This window comes from Hylobates moloch, unplaced genomic scaffold (genome assembly GCF_009828535.3).
Source record: "Hylobates moloch isolate HMO894 unplaced genomic scaffold, HMol_V3 SCAFFOLD_9, whole genome shotgun sequence".
Taxonomy (NCBI): Eukaryota; Metazoa; Chordata; class Mammalia; order Primates; family Hylobatidae; genus Hylobates; species Hylobates moloch.
In genome coordinates this window covers 15,737,714-15,761,751 of record NW_026652284.1, presented here as the reverse complement: position 1 = coordinate 15,761,751, position 24,038 = coordinate 15,737,714, and the positions used below count along the sequence as shown (strand labels likewise).

General features: G+C 50.4%; 1 protein-coding gene across 1 annotated transcript; it reads left to right on the top strand.

The window, feature by feature from the left end:
• The first annotated feature begins 408 nt into the window (after nt 1-408).
• LOC116812990 (prothymosin alpha-like) lies at nt 409-1,025 on the top strand. The gene has a single exon (XM_032759078.2). It carries the CDS (start codon nt 476-478, stop codon nt 806-808), a length of 333 nt encoding a protein of 110 aa, XP_032614969.1. The 5' UTR covers nt 409-475; the 3' UTR covers nt 809-1,025.
• The last annotated feature ends 23,013 nt before the right edge of the window (nt 1,026-24,038 follow it).

The following is a 24,038-nucleotide window of genomic DNA, read 5'->3' as shown; positions in this document are numbered from 1 at the left end:
TCTGTCCCGACCAAAATTCCTCTGGGCATTCCTGCTGCCCCGACTGGGTGATTGCTCCCTGACCTGGGAGTCTCTGTGAATCTCTGCCCATCACCAACCTTCCTGCCCTCCCCTTCCCTCCCCTAACTCTACCTTTTCCCCTCCAGCACCCACTCCACAGGAAGGCTCAGCATTTCTACTTCTTTTATGGATTTACATCCCACATCCTAATAAAAAAAATTAAGACTGCCCATAAAGTATTCCCTGAATAAGGTGTTTTTTGTTTTTTTTTTTTTTTTTTTTCAAGTGAGGAAATTAAGTCAAAGAATGAGGGAAGAAAGAAAAAGACAGGACTGGCTGCTCTGAAAAGCCATCTTTGCATTGTTCCTCATCCGCCTTCTTGCTCACTGCAGCCGCCTAGGCCGCGCTCCTCGCCAGTCCCTGAACTCCCGCTTTCTTTTTAATCCCCTGCATCGGATCACTGGCGTGCCCCACCATGTCAGACGCAGCCGTAGACACCAGCTCCGAAATCACCACCAAGGACTTAAAGGAGAAGAAGGAAGTTGTGGAAGAGGCGGAAAATGGAAGAGACGCCCCTGCTAAGGGGAATGCTAATGAGGAAAATGGGGAGCAGGAGGCTGACAATGAGGTAGATGAAGAAGAGGAAGAAGGTGGGGAGGAAGAGGAGGAGGAAGAAGAAGGTGATGGTGAGGAAGAGGATGGAGATGAAGATGAGGAAGCTGAGTCAGCTACGGGCAAGCGGGCAGCTGAAGATGATGAGGATGACGATGTCGATACCAGGAAGCAGAAGACAGACGAGGATGACTAGACAGCAAAAAAGGAAAAGTTAAACTAAAAAAAAAAGGCCGCCGTGACCTATTCACCCTCCACTTCCCGTCTCAGGATCTAAACGTGGTCACCTTCGAGTAGAGAGGCCCGCCCGCCCACCGTGGGCAGTGCCACCCACAGATGACACGTGCTCTCCACCACCCAACCCAAACCATGAGAATTTGCAACCGGGGAGGAAAAAAGAACCAAAACTTCCAAGGCCCTGCTTTTTTTCTTTTTCTTTTTTTTTTTTTTTTTTTTTTTTTGAGACGGAGTCTCGCTCTGTCACCCAGGTTGGAGTGCAGTGGCGCGATCTCGGCTCACTGCAAGCTCCGCCTCCCAGGTTCACGCCATTCTCCTGCCTCAGCCTCTCCAAGTAGCTGGGACTACAGGCGCCCGCCACCACGCCAGGCTAATTTTTTTGTATTTTTAGTAGAGACGGCGTTTCACCGTGGTCTCGATCTCCTGACCTCGTGATCCGCCCGCCTCGGCCTCCCAAAGTGCTGGGATTACAAGCGTGAGCCACCGCGCCCGGCCTTTTTTTCTTAAAAGTACTTTAAAAAGGAAATTTGTTTGTATTTTTTATTTACATTTTATATTTTTGTACATATTGTTAGGGTCAGCCATTTTTAATGATCTCGGATGACCAAACCAGCCTTCACAGCGTTCTCTGTCCTACTTCTGACTTTACTTGTGGTGTGACCATGTTCCTTATAATCTCAAAGGGGAAAAAAAACCTTGTAAAAAAAGCAAAAATGACAACAGAAAAAACAATCTTATTCCGAGCATTCCAGTAACTTTTTTGTGTATGTACTTAGCTGTACTATAAGTAGTTGGTTTGTATGAGATGGTTAAAAGGGCCAAAGATAAAAGGTTTCTTTTTTTTCCTTTTTTGTCTATGAAGTTGCTGTTTATTTTTTTTGGCCTGTTTGATGTATGTGTGAAACAATGTTGTCCAACAATAAACAGGAATTTTATTTTGCTGAGTTGTTCTAAAAAAAAAAAAAGAAAAAAAGAAAAAGACAGGTCTGGACATCCTCTTTGGTTGGTAGATTTCGCTGTGAGTTCCCTGGCGGCCCAGGAGAAAAAGAAAATATAACCGGTTTTAGGAATCATGGTGCTCACAAAGTAAAACTCAACCAGTTGAGGGAAAAAAGCCCTGCTTTTCTAGGCCCTGAGAACTGAGGGAAATACATCCCTTCCCACCCTGGGTGGGGTTTAATGGATGGGGAAAGTGTGGAATATTGAACCATGTGGTTCACAGCATCCTTATATTTGGGTCTGGCTTGATCCATGGGTTTATTTTGGGATGGGATGTCTACAGAAATAGATGTTTTGGGTCCTTCAGACTCTTCTCCATGAGAATTCTTTGTTTTAACCAAACCTTTGTTTGAATAGTGCCAGGAAATGTGGGGTTTCCCTCCCTGACACTGGCTCTTCCTTGCAGCTGCCAGAACAGCGACCCAAAGTCCTTTAACGTCAGCCAACCTGGGGCTAGAGTTGAGGTCCCACTGTGAGAATCGGCCCAGGTCCAGCATCTCCTACTGATTCACTCAGAGCTGGGGGACACTCATACCTGGAAAGGGGGTGGGGGGCAGCACCTCTATGGGGCATCCCCCAATGCAGGGCTCACATCTCGGCAGCCCCTTCAACGAAGGCCCCTTGGACCGGCTGCCTCCTTGAACACGTGGAGACAGAGGCACAGAGTGACTTGCCATAAACCACACAGCTAGGGAGAGGCAAACCGAGATAAAAGACAGAAAACCGGCCCCAGAGTTAGCAACTTGGATTCTTGGGCCCCCTGCCATGGTTTCTTGAAAAACTTCCTTTTCTTTCACAGGAGCAGCTCTGCCTAGTAGAGACTCCCCATCTAGATCTGGCCCATCCGCTGTGGTTCTCACGATCCAGGTTGCTGGCGAGACACTATCTCGCAAGACCTTCAAGGGACAGAAGGGCTCAGCACCTTTCCCAAAATCACTTGTTTATTCAGCAGACATTTCTTGGGCCCCCAGCATGGGCCAGGCAATGAATAGACGAAGAGCAGCTGGTCACAGCCTGCCTTATAGGTGAGCATGGTTGATGGTGAGCATGGTTGATGGGGAGCATGGAAGTGTGAACATGTTGTTACCAGGCAGTTGGTTATTCCACCATGATAAAGGGATGTGCTGAGGGCGTGGAGGGAAGGGATACTAATAATGGGAGCCAGCATTTATTGAGCACTTATGGTATGCCGGCTCTGACTGAGCACTTTGCAGACATCATCCTTAATCCTTGCAACTGACCCGGGAGGGGAGCACTGCTATTGTCCCTGCTTTGCAGAGGGGGAAAATCTAGCGTCAGAGTTTAAGCAACGTGACCAAGGTCTCTTGCTAATTAGGATGGAAGCAGAGATGCAACTCTGGTCCATGAAACTGCAGAGCTTGTATTTTAGTTGCTACATCCCACTGGCTCCAAGGAGGATGAGGCCAGAGGGTGCCTGTGTCCCCTCATGGGTTGCTGGTGCCTTTAGGCTGCAGGGACTGCCAGCCCCAGCCCCTCCCATTGTGTCACACACTCCTGACTTCAGCCACAGGTGTGACTGTCTGGTGTCTGGCCCCTTGGCCCCCAGCAGCCCTCCTGGACAGAGGCCTGGTGGCAAGAGGGTTCAAGAGACAACCAGTTTCCAGCTGTCCCCACACCATTAAGGTCCTCTGAGCACCGGCCGCCCAACTCCATCACTCAGCACCCCTTAGAGCCTGGAGCCTCCCAGGGCATGAGTACGGACCTTCCAGTTCCTGCTGGCATTGGAAAGGGCCAGGGTTGGGGCCTAGCCCAGAGCTAGGAAGGAGGCCCATCTCAGAAAGGGCCCTGATGGCTGGGGTGAGGGAATGGGGGTACACACACTCCCAGAAAGTCGGGAAAGGAGAAGGCTTAGAGATAACTAGCAAGTCCCAGGGGCTTTGCATTTAAAGCAGATGACGTAGTAGACACTCAGGACAAAGCAGGCAGGTGTCAAAGCCTACCTGCTCATCTCTTCCCCTCCAGAAGACCCTGTAACCCAGGTGCAGGAGCCTGAGGTTGCATAGATCCTCTCAGAAAGTCACCAGTCTGTCTGTCACCAATAAGAAGGCCCAGAGAGGGCAAGCAATTGGCCCAAGGCCACACAGCCCATGTTCTTTCCCCTACAACGAGGGAGAGAGGAAGTGGCACTGGGGGTGGAGAGGAAGAAACAATGGTCACAAGTGGGGCAAGCCACACCAGTAGTGGATAGAGCATGGAGACAGTGGCAGGCCCCACCCGAGGCTACCACTCACCAGCTGGGTGACCATGGTGGATGCTTCACCACTCTGGGCCTTTACAATGCATGCCCCTTGACACCTCCCAGGGAGGTGGCTGTGCTTATCTCCCAATCTGCTGATATTTATAAAGCACCACCAGGCACTCAGTACATATTAGTCCCCATCCTGATCCCTCATGATCTGCCTCCTCCAGGAAGCCCTCCCAGATGGCTCTGGCTCCCAGGGAATGTGCTGTTCTCTAAGCAGCCCCCACAGGCTCCTATGCTGGGAAACCATCTGTTTCAACTCTGTTCCCCTTGTCACTCTGGTAAGACTGCACATTGCAAAAGGACAGGGACAAGGAACTTCTAGGCCTTTGGCTCAGGGGGATCAGGAAGCTGATGTAAGTGAAAAACATCTAGATTTGCAGTGGTTTGAGAGTTCTCAGCCACCCATCCCACAGCTGGCCAGTAGCCCCCACGTTCCCTGGGAAGAGGATTCAGCCGCCCCTCAGCAAGCTCTTTGTCTGGCCCCCATCGCCCTGACTGGGGCACCCAGCGTCATCTGACAGGGGAGCTCCTGCTTCTTCACACCCCAGCCTGGGCCTGTGGCTCAGTGAAGCCAGAGGGGACCCCAGAGAGGACAGCATGGGAGGAGAATGGGAGTGCAGGGGACGAAGGCATACAGAGAAATGAATGGAGCCAGAAAGAAGCAGACTGGAAAACAGAGAGACAGAGACAGAGAAAGCCCAAAACAGGGACAAAAGAGAGAGAGAAAGCCTGGGAAAGGAAGAGAGATGCAGAGAAAGGCAGAGACAGTGAGGTGCAAAGAGAGACTGAGACAACCAGAGACTGAGATGGAGACGGACAAACTGAAGGACAGAGGGAGGAACAGAACAAAGAGAGACAGAGACACTGCAAGGGAGAGCAGGAGACAGCTCCCAGACAGGCAGAACAGAGCCCAGCAGCCCTGAGGCCCCAGAGCCGACGTGCTCCCTCTCCGTTTTCCACATCCCTGGGGGCTCCCCTTCCCAAGCCTGCTGATCCCGGCACTCAGGCAGGGCTGGGGGAGACAGGTAATGATCACTGAACTTGTGCATGGGCTGGGTGCTGGGGCCACGCCCCCTTGAAGCCTCCCAGGTGGATGGCTGTACTTATCCCTAATGTGCAGATGAAGAAACTGAGGCTGGGAGCCATTGGGTAACTCGGCCAATGACACTGAATGTTAGGATGCAGGCAGGAAGGTCACGGATAAGGAGCCTAAGGCCCAGAGAGGTGCAGTGCCTGGCTCTGGGTCACACAGCAGCCAGCTGCAGAGCCTGAGGCTGGAAGCCGCTTCCCCTGGCACCTTGCCTGGCTCATAAGAAAACAAAGCGAATCTCAGTAAGTCTTTGGTAATGAGGCTCCAGGTCTTATCAGATGGGTGGTGGCGAACACTCTAGAAACTGTCAACACCGCCCTCCACATTCTCCATGCCCACCTCCTGCCTCCTGCTCTCTTTTCTGGGAAGGGCACCTCTGGGACCACCCAAACTCGCCCTCTCTTCTAGGAACCAGGCCCCTGCTGGTGGCATCTCCATCTCCCCACCCCCTGCTCTCCAGCCTGGATGCCCACACAGAACCGACAAGCAGCAGGGTGGCCATTTGTACACTCGCGACAGTGACATCAGTAAAGCATGTCCTCAGGCTCCCCCCAAAAGTCCTAGGCCCCCTGGAGAAAGGGACAGAGGGGCCAGCACACTGACTCACATTGAGTGGCAGCTCTTGGCACACGCCTTCGCTCGCCGTGGCCTCTTGCATCCCACAAGGAAGGGACAGTTGAGCAAAGCATGGCTCAGAGAGGAAGAGAGTCCCACAGGTCATCCAGGACAGCCACCTGACCCTGAGCTCATGCTCCTGCCATTACCCAGGACGCCCAGACTATTTTCCCGTGTGTCCCGGTCCCATCCCTGTCCTGAGCCAGAGTGTGGGCCGCCTCACCCCGCAGCCCTTCCTCCTCCACACATACGCCCTGTGTCCTGGGATACAGCAGGCTGGGAAGAGGGGGACACTTCCTGAGTGTGGGACAAGACAAGACAAAGATCCTCTTTGGCCGTGGTGGTCCAGTCTAGGCCACAGTTTTCCTGTCTGCATCATTTGGGTGGAGGGCATAGTGTGATGGCTCTGAGGGTCCTTAGGCTTACCTCTCCTGAACTTCACCTCGCCTGCATGCCCTCTGGGGCCTGAGGTCCTCATTTCCACCCTCCAAGGTGGCCCTGGTGCCTCATAGGCTGATCCCGGGTTTCCAGAGCCTTCAGCAGACAGCACTTCTGGCTCCTGGGGGTCATGGAGCATCTAGGCATGGATGCTGTGATCTGCCTGGCCTCCTGCCCCAGGCTTCTGACCCAGGGAGGGAGGAGGTTGGGAACAAGGATACAGGGAGTCTGCCTGAGGCTGCTCAGGGCTGCACCACATACCTCACATGTGTCCCCAACCCGGCATGTTGCTGCTGGGGTGGGACGAAGCCCATGTCCTCTCAGAACTCCCAATCTAGGGCTGGCAGAGTCTGATGCAGATGCAGAGATTACAAGACAGCTCTTCCCAGACAAGCATGTTGCCCAAAAGACCACCAGGATAGCTAAATAGCAGAAAGGAGCTTTACTAGTGGTATGAGTTTGCAAACCAGGAAGAGACAGTCTCTGGCGTGTTCTGGACGTGCTCTCTCAGGAGACAAAAAGGGCAGGTTGGGTTTTGTGCCTCATGGAGCCAGAAGGAGACGTGGCCAGGGTGGGAGGCCAGAGCTGAGATGAGAGGTCTGGGCTGGGGGATATGGGGAGGGTCACCAGGGGCTGAGAGCCACTCTTCACCAGCACACTGCTCACTCCTGGCAAGGCACTGTCATACGCTGCTTTCCTACCAGCACGCTGCTCACTCCTGGCAAAGCACTGTCATATGCTGCTTCCCTACCAGCATGCTGCTCACTCCTGGCAAGGCACCGTCACACACTGCCTCCCTTACGCCTTTTCACAGTCCAGGAGTGAGGCCAGCCAGGGATGGGCCTCCCTGTTTTGACAGATAGGGAAACTATCTGTGCATTATCTGCTCTCCAGAGCCAGCCTCCAGTGCGCCACGGAGCCATAACACAAGAAATGAAGAACCCAAATCAGTCTATAATTTGTGGGTTACTTGAACTATTTTTTATAATTTTTAAATCATCTATAGTGTTTTTTAGTGTATCTCTTTGTACGAATTTTTTTAGTGGTTGCTCTAGGTATTACATTATGTATACACAACGGAACACAGTCTACTGGTATTATCATCTTAACAGCTTGAGTGAAGTATGGAAAACTTGTCTCTCTTTACATTGTTTTTTCCCCATTTATAATTGTCTTAAATATTTTATCTACATACATTCAAAATCACATCAGACAGTGTTACGATTTTTGCTTCAACCATCAAACATAATGTAGATAGCTTAGGAGAAGAAAGTTCATTGTGTTTATCATAATTTTGCTCTTTCTATTGTCTTTGGACAGAAGTGAAAGCCCTGATGCAATTCTAGGGCTCCTCTGCTACCACCTCAGTCAGCCCCTCATTGCTGCAGTGTAGAGGTGGACAATCAGGCGCCCCCACCACATGGCCTACTGATATTATGGAGTTATGAAGGTACTCATTATCACCCAGTGAGAATCAAAGTCCAGCTCCTCGGCCTTCTCTGATGTCACCACAGCTGAAAAGTTGAGGCATCTCTTTGTAGTCTGGAAAAGGTAGAAGTCAAAGTTCCCCACTCAGACTTCCCTGGAAAGGTAAGGCTAAGGTCACAGTTTTTTCTGCAGTGTTTGGCTGGAGTAGAGCAGTTATCATCTGAAAGTTTGTCTTTCTCAGCTGCTTCTTCCTGGTCCTTTGGCTAGAAAGAGCCAGCTTTTCTTGGGGCTTATTTGTCTGCATCCCTTGATGTTTTGGGGTTGCTGCCTCTCCAATTTGGGATATGTGAGGCAAAAAGAAAACCCAGGAAACCCAGCTTTATATATTCTGAACTTACGTTATTAGATCATACAAGTTCATAATTGTTGCAGTATTCCAATGTAGTAAACCTTTTTAACATTATATGGTAACTCCCTTGTTTCCTTACAACGTTTTTACTTTAAAGCCTGTCTTATCCACATTTATTAAAGCTGAACCTACTTCCTTTGGGTTGGCTTTTTTTTTTTTTTTTTTTTTTTGGTATGTCTTTTACTATTCTTTTGCTTCTCTACTTCCTATGATTGTATATTTGCATGTGTGTATATATATATATAGTTTTTTTTGAGACAGAGTTTCACTCTGTCACCCAGGCTGGAGTGCAGTGGTGCAATCTTGGCTCACTGCAACCTCTACCTCCCAGATTCAAGCGATTCTCCTACTCAGCCTCCTGAGTATCTGGGATTACAGGCACGTGCCACCACGCCCAGCTAATTTTTGTATTTTTTAAGTAGAGACGGGGTTTCACCATGTTGGCCAGGCTGGCCTCAAACTCCCGACCTCAAGTGATCCACCTGCCTTGGCCTCCCAAAGTGCTGGGATTACAGGCATGAGCCACCACACTCGGCCTGATTTTATATTTTACTCTAGTACAAAGTTTTGCTTTTTCATCCATTCTCACAATATATGTTTTTCAACTAGATAATTTATTCCAGTCCATTTCCAATTATTGTCATTGCTGGCTCATTAATTTTGTTCATCCAAATATTTAAGTGGCTACTGTGCACCAGGCTCTGTTTTAGGTGCTAAAATATGGCAGTGAATCAAAGAGTCAAAAATACATACCCTCGGCATTAGAGTCTGGTTCGGGGAGACAGACAATAAACAAATGGCTAAGCGAACAAACGTATGACTAAAACATATATTGTCCATGGAGAAGAATAATTTATGTAGATCTACTGAGGAGAATGTGGACAGGTGGGGAGGGGGAGTAACTTTACAGTGCTGTGTCAATGTCCTAGGGCTGTCATAACCGGGTATCACAACTGAGTCGCTTAAACAACAGAAATTTGTTCCCAAATTTCTCACCGTTTTGAAGGCTGAAAGTTCAAAATCAAATTGTTGGTAGGGTTGGTTCCTTCTGAGGGCTGTGAGAGAAGGAGCTTGTATTAGTCCATTTTCATACGGCAAGAAAGAACTGCCCAAGACTGGGTAATTTGTAAAGGAAAGAGGTTTAACTGACTCACAGTTCAACGTGGCTGGGGAGGCCTCAGGAAACTTAAAATCATGGCGGAAGGCTAAGGGGAAGAAAGGCCCCTTCTTCACAAGGTGACAGGAAGGAGAAGTGAAGGAGGAAGAGCCCCTTATAAAATCATCAGATCTCATGAGAACTCACTCACTATCACGAGAACAGCATGGGAGAAACTGCCGCCATGATTCAATTACCTCCACCTGGTCTCTCCCTTGACATGCAGAGATTATGGGGATTATGGGGATTACAATTCAAGATGAGATTTGAGTGGGGACACAAAGCTTAATCATACCAGAGCTATTCCAGGCTTCTTTCCTTGGCTTATAGATGACCGTCTTCGTGTTCACACAGTGTCTCCCTGTGTGCATGTCTCTCCAAATTTACCCTTTTTTATTAGGACACCAGTCACATTGGATTAGTGCCCACCTTAACAACTTCATTTTAATGTGATTACCTCTGTAAAGACCCTGTCTCCAGATAAGGTCACATTCTGAGGTATTAGGGGTTAGGATTCCAGCATGTGAATTTTAGGTGAGTAGCAGGGACACAATTCAACCCATAACAAGTGAAAACTGATGAACACTGCCTCAGCCAGGTGATCGATGTTTGCCTCGGTGATGACTAGCACACAGAGTGGGGCAACGGCACTGATTTCTACAGGGGTCGGGAAGCCTCTCTAGCAAAGCAAACTAAGAGTGACCTGAAGGATGCAAGGACACAGCCATGGGGACACCTGGAGAGTCTCAGACCCAGAAGAGGGAGCAGCAAGTGCAGGACCATGGTTGACTCATTCAAAGAACCACTGGGAGGCTAGTGTGGCACAGGGGTAGGGGAGGGGAATGGACAGGTTATGTATTAGTCTGTTTTCACACTGCTGATAAAGACATATCTGAGACTGGGTAATTTATAAAGAAAAAGAGATTTAATGGACTCACAGTTCTACATGGCTGGGGAGGCCTCACAATCATGGCAGAAGGCAAACAGCGCATCTTACATGGTGGCAGGCAAGAGAGAGAATGAGAACCAAGCCGAAGGGGAAACCCTTCATAAAATCATCAGATCTCGTGAGACTTATTCACTACCATGAGAACAGTGGGGGGAACTGCCCCCACGATTCAATTATCTCCCACTGGGCTCCTCCCACAATATGTGGAAATTATGGGACCTACAATTCAAGATGAGATTTGGGTGAGGACACAGCCAAACCATACCAGAGTGCTAGGGGATGAAGTCAGAGAAATGAAAGGCAGAATCATGTTGACCTTATAGGCCAAAGGAAGGGTCAGCTTCCTCCGAGTGAGATGAGGAGTTGCCGGAAGGGTTTGAGCAGAGGAGAGGCATAACTTGGCAGAATCCCTCTGGCTGCTTTGCTGACCACAGATTATAGGGAGGCAACGGTAGAAAGCAGAGACACCAGTCAGAAAAGCAATCATAATCCTGGCAAGAAGCAATGGTGGCTTGGACCAGGGAGGAAGTAGTGGAGCAGGTAATAAACAGTCAGAGATGATTTTTTTGGAGGTAGATCCGACAGGGTTCACTGATAGATAAGCTGTGGGGTGTGAGAGGAAGAGAGGAGTGGATGACTCCATGGTTTTGGCACAAGCACCTAGAAGGATGGGGAAGTCTCAGGCAGGGGAAGTTTGCAGGGCTGGACATCAGGAGGGTGGTTTTGCAGGTGTGAGGTTGAGGTGCCTATTAGACCTCCAAGGGGTGACACAGGGGAGGGGACTTGTTAATCTCACTGGAGTCCAAAGCCAGAGGTCTGGGCTGGACATAGGATTGTGGGAGTGGGCAGACAATTTCAAAGCCAGAGATCTCCTATGGAGTGAGTGTAGGTAGGAGAGAGATGGGGCCCAAGGACAGAGCCCTGAGGCCCTCCAACGTTTAGAGTTTGGGGAGAACAAAGGAGCCAGGGAGGTAGGAGAAAACCCAAGAGAAAGTGGGATGTCCCAGAACAGAGAGGGTCTCAAGAAGGAGCATGATCACCAGGTGTGGTGACAGGAGGATTGTTTGAAGTCAGGAGTTCAAGACCAGCCTGAGCAACATAGTGGGACCCCATGCCACAAACCCTCCCTAAAAAAATTTTTTTCTTTATAAGCTGGGTGTGGTGGAACACACTTGTGGTCCCAGTTTCTTGCAAGGTTGAGGTGGGAAGATCACTTTAGGCCAGAGTTCTAGGCTACAGTGAGCCAAGATCGTGCCCCTGCACTCTAGCCTGGGTGACAGAGCAAGACCCTCTTTCTAAATGGAATAAAAATAATAAATAAATAGATAAGGGGCATGATCAGCATGTGAAAGAAAAAGTTCTGAAAAGTGACCCCAGCTAGACCTCTCATCCTGATAAATGCCTTTTTAGTTTTAAAATTAACTTTAGGGCTGGGCGCATTGGCTCACACCTGTAATCTCAGCACTTTGGGAGGCTGACGTGGGAGGATCACTTGAGGTCAGAAGTTCAAGACCGTCCTGGCTAACATGGTGAAACCCTGTCTCTACTAAAAATACAAAAATTGTCTGGGCGTGGTGGCGGGCGCCCGTAATCCCAGCTACTTGGGAGGCTGAGGCAGGAGAATTACTTGAACCCAGGAGGCAGAGGCTGCAGTGAGCTGAGATTGTGCCACTGCACTCCAGCCTGGGTGACAGAGTGAGACTCTGTCTCAAATAAATAAATAAATAAAATTAACTTTATTGAAGTATAATTTACATACAGTAAAAGCATCCATTTTAAGTGTATGGTTTGATGAGGTTTTTTTTTTTTTTTTTTTGGGACAGAGTCTTGCTGTGTCGCCCAGGCTGGAGTGCAGTGGCGCCATTTCGGCTCACTGCAAGCTCCACCTCCCGGGTTCACACCATTCTCCTGCCTCCGCCTCCTGAGTAGCTGGGACTACAGGCGCCTGCCACCATGCCTGGCTAATTTTTTGTATTTTTAGTAGAGACGGGGTTTCATCGTGTTAGCCAGGATGGTCTCGAACTCCTGACCTTGTGATCCACCCGGTTCGGCCTCCCAAAGTGCTGGGATTACAGGCGTGAGCCACCGCGCCCGGCCGGTTTGATGAGTTTTGACAAATGTATAAACTCACGTAACCACCGCCCCCAATCAAGAGCTACAACATTTTCACTAGCCCCAAAAGGTCCCTTTTCCCTTTGCAGTCAATCCCTCTCTCAACTCTTGTCCCCAAGCAACCACTCACATGCATTCTGTGGCTATAGACTAGATTTTTGCCTGTCCCGCAAATAAGTATACATGAAATCATAGACCTGGTATTCTTTTGCGTCTTGCTTCTTTCTCTCTGCAAAATGTTTTTTTGATTAATCCAGGTTGTTGAAAGTATCTGGCACTTCATCTCACAAGTCACCCACTAGGCCCTCTTCCAAGTGTACTTAAAAAAAAAAAGAAGCTGGGCGCGGTGGCCCACAACGGTAATCCCAGCACTTTGGGAGGCCGAGGTGGGAGGATTGCTTGAGCTCAGGAGTTTGAGACCAGCCTTGGCAACATTGTGAGACCCTGTCTCTACAAAAAATAAAGGATAATTAGCAGGGCCTGGTGGCACACACCTGAAGTCCCCACTACTCGGGAGGCTGAGGTAGGAGGATTGCTTGAGCTCAGGAGTTTGAGGCTGCAGTGCCATGATTGTACCACTGCACTCCAGCCTGGGCAGCAGAGCAAGACTCTGTCTTAAAAATCAATAAATGAGGCCGGGCCCGGTGACTCGCACTGTAATCCCAGCACTTTGGGAGGCTGAGGCAGACGGATCATTTGAGGATAGGAGTTTGAGACCAGTTTGGCCAACAATGGTGAAACCCTTTCTCTACTAAAAATACAAAAATTAGCTGGGCGTGGTGGCACACACCTGTAATCCCAGCTACTCTGGAGGCTGAGGCACCAGAATCCCTGGAACCTGGGAGGTGGAGGTTGCAGTGAGCCAAGATCACGCCATTGCACTTCAGCCTGGGAGACAGAGAGAGACCGTCTAAATAAATAAATAAATAAAATACATAATAGCCAAAAGCTGAAGACAGCTCAGATATTCTTCAGCAAGTGAGTGGATCAACAGACTGTGGCACATCTGCACAATACTAACACACTTAGAAATGCAACACGGATGAATCTCAATTGCCTTATGCTAAGTGAAAGTCAGACTCAAAAGACAACATGTTGCTGGATGATTCCAGTTTTGTGACATCCTGGAAAAGGCAAAAATATAGGAAGAGGAGACAGATCAGTGTTTGCCAGGAGGCAGAGGTGAGAACAGATATTGACTTCCAAAGGACTCAGGGACATTGACGAGACATTAAACTTCCATACCTTGATTGTGATGGCCGGTACACAACTCTATGCATTTGTCAACACTCAAAGAACTTTATACTAAAAAGGGTGAATTCTAATCTACGTAAAGTTGACCACAACTTAAAGAACAACAAAGCTCTAGTTTACAGGAATCTTTTAGGCCAGCCTCCAGTCGAGGGTTCACTCCATCTTGATTTGTGTACACATTCTTTTTTTTTTTGGCTTTTGAGCGCTTCCTCTACAGTCTTACCAGCTCAGTCATGCCTTTTAAAAGATTCTTTTAGAATTTTTGTCCAGGACACCAGCCTAATGGGGGATACCATCTTTAACCTCAAAAGGTTAAAAGTCCAGTGGAAGACAGAACAGGCAGGCATGGGAGAGCCTCCTCTCAAACATCCGTGGATGGCAGATCCCTCAGGCGCCTCGGGGCCTCCCAGACCTGCCTGAGATCACATAACTTTTTCATAATGGCAGTAATGGCTGTAATTAACTGGCATAAAAATGTGAGGCACAAAAGCAGCTGGCCAGGCTCCCAGCCAGGGAGGTGGAACCAGGTGACTCACAGCCCTGCTGGGGGTAACATCAGGGCAGGCTCTGAGGGGCGTGAAGCCTGACCAGGCTCAGAGAGAGACCCACATATCTGCAGACATCACTCCGTGCAGGCAGCCTCAAGGTTGAGACTCTAACAAGGATGGGCCTGACTCAGTCCTAGTCAGCGTCCAGGGACGCTGGGGCTGTCCCTCTTCGAGGGAAACGAATGCCCACAGCATGAGTTTCACTGGTAACCCTTGTGCTGAGAGTTCACCAGGCATTGGATCAAGCTCTTCACCAGTATGACCAACCACATGGAGCTCTCTCCCGGCCTCTGATTCAATAGTACCTGTCTCATTGGCAGCAGTGAGGATTCAGTTAGCTGATATGTGTAAAGCACTTAGCACCATGTGGGCCCCTCCATAAATGCTGACCATTATCATCACCAACCCATTTAACAGATGATGTCACTGAGGCCCAGTGCTGTTAAGGGACTTGTACAGTCATGCAGCTACCACGTTGCAGAATTGGGTATACCTGGCTCTGGAATTTTACAAGACAGCTTGCCTGGAGCAAGGTCACACCTAGACAGAAGTTCTCGGGGCTCAGGTAGGACTAAAAATATTCCAGGGAGGGCAAAGGGACTCCCCTGGGCCCATTCCACCTAGCTCTGAGCACCTCAACCCTGTCCTCACTGTTGACCACCCATCTTCTTCTCTGTATTTTCTTCCCATCTCTAAACATCTCCTCCAAGGAGCCTTCCTTGATTTCCCTTCCTCATGTCAAAGCACAGAATTCCATTTTACTTAAAGGCTTATTTAGATGCCAGGCACCGCCTGGAGCTCTGGGGATGTAGCAATAAGGAGCCAGACAGAGCTTTGTCCCCATGAAGCTGACATATTGGTGAAGAGGAGACAATAAGTTTTAAAACAATACACCTAATTATAAATCGTGGTTAGGTCTGTACAGGAAGCAAATAAAGAGGTCTGAGAAAGCCTCCTGGACAAGGCAACATTGTAGCTGAAACCTCGGATGAGAAAGCCCCAGACACAGTCAGGAGTAGAGCGTTCCAGGTGGAGGGAGGGGGGGAGAGTTTATGCAAAGACCCTGGGCTGGAAAATTGCCTCCAGGGTTTAGGGAGCTGCAAGAAGACCTCTGTGGCCAGGAAGGGTGGGATCAAAGACAGAAGCAGCAGGCAGGGGCTGGGATGCACAGCCTTGTTTGCCAGTTGTGCCCTCTGGCTTTGACTCCAAGCGAGGTGGGAGTCACTGGAAGGTTCTAAGCCCAGGATGTTCTGCAGGGAGTGGACGCTAAGGAGGCAGGGCAGGAAAGAGGGAGGTGCAGCGGGCTAGATGGGGCTGATGAGAGTTGGGACTAGAGAAGGGGCATCAGGTGGCAAGAGGTGGACAGGTTGAGCTCCTGAGGACCCAGAGCTCATTCTTCTCTAATTCTATGCTGTCCACTGGTGCCACCTATCCCTTCTCTAGATTTATAGCCTAGCTCCTAACACCTCTTCCAGGAAGCCCTCCCTAATTCTCCCATCCTCTGAGCTTGCTCCCCAGGCTCTCCCTTCCCCCATCCGCATCTCAGGCTGTTGAGAAGATCCTCCTGGAACTGTGCACAGCCTTGTCACCCAGAGACCCCCTCACAATAGAATCAACAGCTACGACTACGGGTGGAGCCACCCAGAGACCCCCTCACAACAGAATCAACAGCTACGACTACGGGTGGAGTCCAAGGCTTCGGACAGTCCCTGAGACCAGAGGCTTAGGGAGAGCTGACTTCAGAGGGGATCTGTTTTTTCCCAAATCCCTTTTAATGCCCACCTGCTCCAACAGAGGCTGGATCCAAAGGGTTTTGAAGTTGCTTTGCAGAGGATGGTGTCCCCTAGTACGGGCAGTTTCCAGCTTAGCACCAGCCTGGAGTCTTCTCCCCACCACCCCCACCCCCAGCCATGGGGCTCCAGTCCTGACAGCTCTCCCTCCTAAACCTCACTCACACCTTTCCCTTCCTTAACAGCTCCCAAGCCAGGGCCCTGCTTCCTTCATTTGCCCAAGAAAATTGTACTGAGCACCTACTACATGCCTGATTCTGAGCATCCCACTGAGATCAGAGATGGCCAAAGCACAGCCATGCTGTAGGGGTTCACAGTCTGGAGGAGGCAAGTGGGCAAACTGATGGTGGGAATGATGGTGGGCATGGGGGTGGAGATGAAGGGAATGGTGGTGGGAATGGTGAGGGTGCTGGTGGGATGGTGGGGATGATGGTGGGCATGGGGGTGGGGATGTTGGTGGAGATGGTGAAGATAGTGGTGAGGATGATGGTGGAGATGGTGGTGGGAATGGTGAGAATGTTGGTGGAGATGGTGGTGGGGATGGTGGGGACGGTGGTGGGGATGGTGAGAATGATGGTGGAGAAGGTGGTGGGGATGGTAATGGAGATGGTGGTGGGGATGATGGTGGGGATGTTGGGGATGATGGTGGGGATGATGGTGGGGGAGGTGTTGGAGATGGTGGGAATGGTGGAAAGGGTGGTGGGGATGATGGTGATGGTAATGGTAGGGATGGTGGGAATGGTGTTGGGATGGTGATGGTAAGGATGGTGGGAATGGTGCGGATGATGATGGGGATGGTGGGGGTGATGGTGACTATGGTGGGAATGGTGGAAATAGTGGTGGGGATGGTAATGGGGATGATGGTGGGGATATTGGGGATGGTGGTAGGGACGATGGAGATGGCAGTGGGGACGGTGGGGATGCTGTTGGGGATGGTGAGGATCATGGTGGGGATGAGGGGGACAATGAAGACAGTGGGGATGATAGCTCTCATTTGTTAGGGCTCACTATGTTCCAAGCACGATACAAGCACTTGACTTCTAATCCTCATAACAGCCCTATGAGGTAAGAATAATTATTTTAATAATGGGTAACATTTACTATTTATTAAGCACCAGGCACTCTTCTAAAGTCTTTACAAATGTTAACCCAACGATGGCAGCTACAATTATTGCCCTTATTTTGCAGATTAGGAAACTGAGGCACAGAGAAGTTTATTTGCTTGACCAACGTGACACAGCCAGTTACCATGAGAGCAAAATGAATTGGCTATGAAGGATGTGGATAGCAGGTGCTATGGGATACAGAGGAGAGTGTCCTGCACCATCCTCCTGGGCAGATCAAGGCAAATGTCATGGAGGAGGTCATGTTAACCCAAGTGTTAAGGGGTTAGTAGGGGTTTGTCAGGTGGGTATGAGGGAAGGCATTCCAGGCAGAAGGATCCACGGAGCAGTGGTGCAGAGGCACGCTCAGGGAACCGGGTGGGCCTCAGCATGGCTAGAGGATTGGGGTGGGGACGCTCAGGCTGGAGAGGTGAGAAGAAGCCCCATCCCAGAGGTTCCTGCAGGCCGGGCTGAGGGCTTGGACTTTATCCTGAAGGCAGTATAAGGCTGTAGCCCCCACCCCCATCTCTCCCCTGAACTGCCAAGACCTATTTTCAACTCTGCTGGGTGCTGAAGAAATAAACCTTCCTTAAATCGGGCCAACTCAGCGACCTTCACCTGCACCCCCACCAGAAGACTGTCGACTGTGGGCCCTGCCTCTCACACCATTCTTCTTACACCCCAAATTGTCATTGAGAGTCTTCAGGTCACCCCACTGCCTCCCGTTAACACTGTACCCAGGTTCAGTGTATGAGTCCTATCCCACCACCACAGCTCCCACACCTTGTCCCCCTGCCCACACACCCTCTGTTCTCCCATCCACCTGTCCACAGCCTGTTCCTCCCTTGGGCTCAGCTCAGGAGCCACCTCCTCCAGAAAGCCCTCCCTAATCACTCTAATCTGGAAGAGCTTCCATCTCAGCTCTTCCCAGTTGCATGCCACATGGGATCCATGCCATGGTGGGATTTATGAACTACCAGTTTTCTTCTCTCCAATTCCATCTCCCCAGTTGGAATGTGAGAGAGATGCTTAGGGTCAAGACCATATCCTAGAATTAAGTGTTTTTCTTAAAGCTCCAGCATATGACGCCGCGCTCCATGCTCCAGCAGGCATCACTTAGTCCTCCTGGTCATCTGGCCACTTGAGGAAACTGAGGCTCAGAGGAGTGAAGGAATTTCTCCATGGTCACCAGTTCGGGTTTGACTTCAAGTCTGCCTGACACCAAACTCCATGTCAGCAGCTGCTTCTCACAGCTTTCCTGGAGCCCATCCCTCCCCAGGCAAGGCACACAGCAGGTGTTCAGCAGAAACTCAGGGACTGATCCAAAGCCTGGCACAGCCCAGGAGTCACCCTCATGTGAAGTCCTGTCTCGGCCTTGTTCTCTCAGATGGAGTCCTCTAAAGGCTGCTGGCCGCCCTTCCAGTTGCTGCTGAGGGCACGGCCGACAGTATCAGGGTCTGGACGGCCCCACAAGTCCTCGGGAGCTGGAGGCTGAGATTTCAGAAGTTCTGAGCTCCTCTGACAGATGCTGGCCTGGACCTATCCGAAAGGCCATGGACAGGAGTCTGAATCAAGGCCCAAGGGAACCCGGGGCAACAGGTGCAAGCTCACATCACTCAGCCCTGTCAAACTGCAGCCAGATGTCACAACCACTGTCGGCCCACACCAAGCCCTGACTGTGCATCCGGCACCGTGCTGGGACCTCACAGGCCTTTCTCCTCTCTCTTCCCGACAGTACCACCCAACCTCTTTGTGCAGATGACATGTGATGCATTTCTTCCACCAGCCAATCACCCATTGAGTCTACAAATATGGGCTGAACACCTGCTATGTGCCAGACCTGGAAGACAGAACTGGGCTACAAAAATGTGCAAGATGTACACAGTCCCAACTCTTCAGAGCATAGCATCTGAGGGGTTCCTGGCTTTGGGTCCCAGACCAAAAACCCCCTGGGTGGGGTAATACAAAGGCCTCGCTAATGACGACGAGGAAGGGGAAAATCACTCCACACATCCACAGTAGGGCATGGGGAACTGCGGCGAGCATCTTCCTAATTTATCCTGCCAGGTTGTACTGGGGACACCCCATGTGAAAGCCCCACTGGGCATGAGCCCTGGGAGTCATTCTTATAGAGGGGCCCTCTTGCTAAGTGTCCCCCACCCCATGCACCCTGCCAGCATGGGGTGGGGGTGTGGGGGGTGACAGACAGCAGGAGGGTGCGGAGGCGACAGAGCGGCAGGAGGAGAACCGGGACTGTGGCATGCCATCCAGCCCAGGGATGCACAGGTCATGAAGTCAAAGACACTGTGCAAGCAAGGACTGTCCTTTAGCTGTGGTGGCAAAGACATCCTCCAAAGGGATTCTCTGCAGGGCACGGGGTTGAGAAGATGTGAGGAATGGAGCCAGCCAGGACAGCAACCAGAGGTAGGAGGTCTTCAGGACCAGGATTCCCAGATGGAGGGCTCCTGGTGGGTCTGTGGCCTGAGGTGACCGAGCCACACAGGGAGAAAGGCTGTCCAGGGCCATTCCCCCACGTACAGATGGAGAAACTGAGGCCTGCAAAGGAGGAGTGGCCTGGGGCTACACGGCAAGAGGCAGGCGCAGCCCAGGCAGACAGTGGAGCTGGCCCAGGGCACAAGCCGGCTGGAGAGCCCCTGAGTCACCAGGTCCTCCTCACCGGGGCCTGCATGGCTACCTCATGGAGCCCCATCACGTCCTCATGACTGGCTGTGCCGCTGCCGGGCAGTTACTCACAGGCTTGGTACAGAGGCCCCGGGCAGATGGGGGTGGGCGAGGTAGGAGAGATGGGCCTCTGGCCAGAGCCCTGCCCAGTTTCCTCCTTCCTCAGCCCCTTCTCATCCCTGCTTCTTGTTTCCTGGGGCATCTGCTGGCATCCAGAGTCCCCATCAGCAGGGAGCAAGGGCAGAGGCTAAGGCTCCCTCGTTAGGGGTGTCCTCCGAGGCAGAGCCTGTGCCTTTTCCGCCACACCAGGAGCTCTCCCAGGGGTACCCCTCGGACCAGTAGCTCTGCCTGGGCAGAAGCTGAGCCTCTCCCTCAAACCAGTGGCCTTCTCAGGGTGGATCTCTGTCTCCTCCGTCCCCTAGGAACTCCCTGGACCCCCTTGCTCTGGGAGACTCGCCAGCCCTGGAAAACGAGTCCCCGTCCACTTGAGTCAGTGCAGTGGAACCTGAGAAGTGGCTGTTCGAGGGCAGCTGCGTAAAGGAACGACATCCTTCCACAGGCCCCGAGGTGAGGGATGCCCTCCGGCCTCACTCCAGCCTGGGCTCATGTCTTACGTTGCCACCCCCCAGCCCTGGGACCTAAGGCAATTGACCCAACCTCCCGGAGCCTCTATGGCCTCACTGGTGAAGCACAGTGACAGCCGCCTGCCTCGTGGGGTTGGTGAGAAGTAAATGACATGTTTGTCAAGTGTTTAATGTAGGGCCTGGCACATGGTGAGTGCCCCACAAATGGGCCCAATTATCATTGTTATAAAAAGAATCACGAGGGATAACCACACCTTGGTGGTGCCCAGTACTCTACAGTTTACAAAGCACTTCCATCTGTGGTCACATGGGAGCCCATGAGGTGACAGGGCTGGAGGTTCCCAGCAGCCGCGACCGAGGCCCAGGCTCCTTACCTGCCATCACCGTCCTCCTGGCTCTGGCCTTGTAATCCTGACGCACCAGTTGACAGGTGTCTGCGCTGCATCAGAGTAATCAAACTGGGCAGCTGGAGTGCAGTACTTAACCTCTCTGAGCCTCGGCTTCCTCATCTGTAAAATGAGAATGATAGTATCACCCTCACAGGCTGGCTGCAAAGAGTGAATGATGTTATGCATGAAAAGGGCTTAGAACACCATCTGGAAGAGGCAGTGCAATCTGTAGGAGTGTTTGCCAGTTTCATTATTTATTCAGCACCTACTCAATGGAAGTGTTTCATTTTAACATATCACATCTAATCCTTATAACCATATTATTTCCATTTTACAGTGCATTTTAGGCAGTGTGCTCTGGGAAACTGGCTCTGGGAAAGAGATTTGCACACTGAATTGGCAGATGCTTTCAGGATCAACATCTAGGGTGGGGTGCGGGCAGGCCAAGGGAAATGGATTGGGTGGAGAGAGCAGCTGGGCTGTGGTGGACTCCAACAGAGATCTCAGCCAAGCCCACAGGAGGCTCCAGAGCTGAAATATTCAGAGATGTGCTTCACTGAGGCACAAAACTACCCAGCTAAAGACTTCATTTCCCAGTATTCCTTACAGCTGGTGTGACCACATGACCAGGATATGTCCAAGACATGTGAGAGGAAGTGATATGTGCAACTTTCAGTTGTGTCCTTAAGAAAAAACAATAAAGAAACCTGCCTTCCCTTTGCCTTGTCTCCCTTCTCATTAGATGGAATGCAGATGTGATGGAGGGGCCTGGGCAGCCAGATTAGATCATGAGGTGGAAGCCAAGAGTTAGAGAGAGTGGAGCAATGAGACAGAAAGAGCCTGGTCCCCACATGTCAGTCAGCTCCTTCAGTAGTCCTGGACCACATTCATTTCACCCTTTCCTCTCCTCCCTTATTAAAGCCACTGCTTTTCTGATATTTGTGACACTAGCCAAATCCGTGGGATAACTGATACAAACCACGGTAGCCCCATCAAGAGGGAATCTGTTAGCATTTGATATCTCTCCTTTGATTCTTTTTTCTAGACACATTCTATATCAATATACACATGAATGTTCATCTGTTTATGGGGGTATGTGTATTTGGATGTACAGGAGGTGTGGATTTCCCAGTACAAAAACTCAGGTATGCAAATTTAAACCAAAAAGAAAATTCTAAGCCCCCAACCAACTGAATGGACTCCTCCTCTTGGCCAAGGGCATTCTAAAGTAAACCTCTGCCTGTTATCCAGTTCCGCAGCTGCTTCCACATTTTCAAGTATCTTTACAGCAATGCCCCACTCCTTAGTACCAATTGTCAGGCCTCTGAGTCCAAGCTAAGCCATCATATACCCTGTGACCTGCACGTATACATCCAGATGGCCTGAAGCAACTGAAGATACACAAAAGAAGTGAAAATAGCCTTAACTGATGACATTCCACCATTGTGATTTGTTTCTGCCCCACCCTAACTGATCAATGTACTTTGTAATCTCCCCCACCCTTAAGAAGGTTCTTTGTAATTCTCCCCACCCTTGAAAATGTACTTTGTGAGATCCACCCCCTGCCCGCAAAAGATTGCTCCTAACTCCACCGCCTATCCCAAAACCTGTAAGAACTAATGATAATCCCATCACCCTTTGCTGACTCTTTTCGGACTCAGCCTGCCTGCACCCAGGTGAAATAAACAGCCTTGTTGCTCACACAAAGCCTATTTGGTGGTCTCTTCACATGGACACGTGAGACACCAATTTTCTGTATTAGTCCATTCTCACATTGCTATAAGGAAATACATGAGACTAGGTAACTTATAAAGAAAAGAAGTTTGCCGGGCACGGTGGCTCACGATTGTAATCCCAGCATTTTGGGAGGCCAAGGCGGGCGGATCACGAGGTCAGGAGATTGAGACCATCCTGGCTAACACAGTGAAACCCCGTCTCTACTAAAAATACAAAAAATTAGCCAGGCGAGATGGTGGGCGCCTGTAGTCCCAGCTACTCGGGAGCCTGAGGCAGGAGAATGGCGTGAACCCCGGGGGGTGGAGCCTGCAGTGAGCCGAGATCCTGCCACTGCACTCCAGCCTGGGCGACAGTGAGACTCTGTCTCAAAAAAAAAGAAAAAAAAAGAAAAGAAGTTTAATTGGCTCATGGCTCTGCAGGCTGTACAGGAAGCATGATGCTGGCATGTGCTTGGCTTCTGGGGAAGTCTCAGAAAACTTACAATCTTGATGCAAGGCAAAGGGGAAGCAGGCATGTCTTCGAAGGGGACGCAGGCACATCTTGCATGGCCAGGGCAGGAGCAAGAAGAGTGTGAGTGGGGAGGTGATACACACTTTTAAACAACCACATCTCGCAATAACTAACTCTATCACAAGCACAGCATCAAGGGAATGGTGCTAAACCATTCATGAGAAACTGCCCCCACGATACAATCACCTCCCACCAGGCCCCACCTCCAACATTGGCAGTTACAATTCCACATGAGATTTGGGCTGTGACACAAATCCAAACCATATCACCCTGTCTCACAAATTTCTTTTTCTTTTTAATTAAAAATAAAAAGTTTTGGCCAGGCACAGTAGCTCACACCTGTAATTCCAGCACTTTAGGAGGCCGAGGCAGGCAGATCATGAGGTCAGGAGATCAAGACCATCCTGGCTAACATGGTGAAACCCCGTCTCTACTTAAAAAAAATACAAAAAATTAGCCGGGCGTGGTAGTGGGCGGCTATAGTCCCAGCTACTCGGGAGGCTGAGGCAGGAGAATGGCGTGAACCTGGGAGGCAGAGCTTGCAGTGAGCTGAGATCGCGCCACTGCACTCCAGCCTGGGGGACAGAGCGAGACTCTGTCTCAAATAAATAAATAAATAAAAGTTTCTGTTCTTTATCAATTTATATTGTTTAGCCACCAGATTTGCTCTAATTTGTTACAGCATCCAAGAAAACTAATGCAGACACTGAGCCTTTTCTCCCTCCTCTGTAAATAGGAGGTATAGCCCTGACCTCCATGGAATCATCTGAAAACTAGAGGCTGTGAGCTTGGTCCTGAAATCACAAAGTCCTGGGTTCAAATCTAGGGTTACAGAGGGGCCCCACTCTTCTCTTGCCAGGCTGGGCAAGGGGCTCAGCCCTCTGCCTGCCACAGGAAGCCTGCCCCATGCCTCAGTGAGGAAGCCTGAGTTTTATGCTGGTGCAAAAACAATTGCGGTTTTGCCATTACTTCTAATAGCAGAAACTGCAATTACTTTTGCACCAGCCTAATACTTGGTCTTGCACGTCCCCATTCCTTCTTTCAGACCTTTGACCTTGAGCTGCTTCACCCTGGCCAGGGCCAAAGCAGTAGGATTAAGGGAGAGTCTTGGGAGAGACCAGAAGAAACAA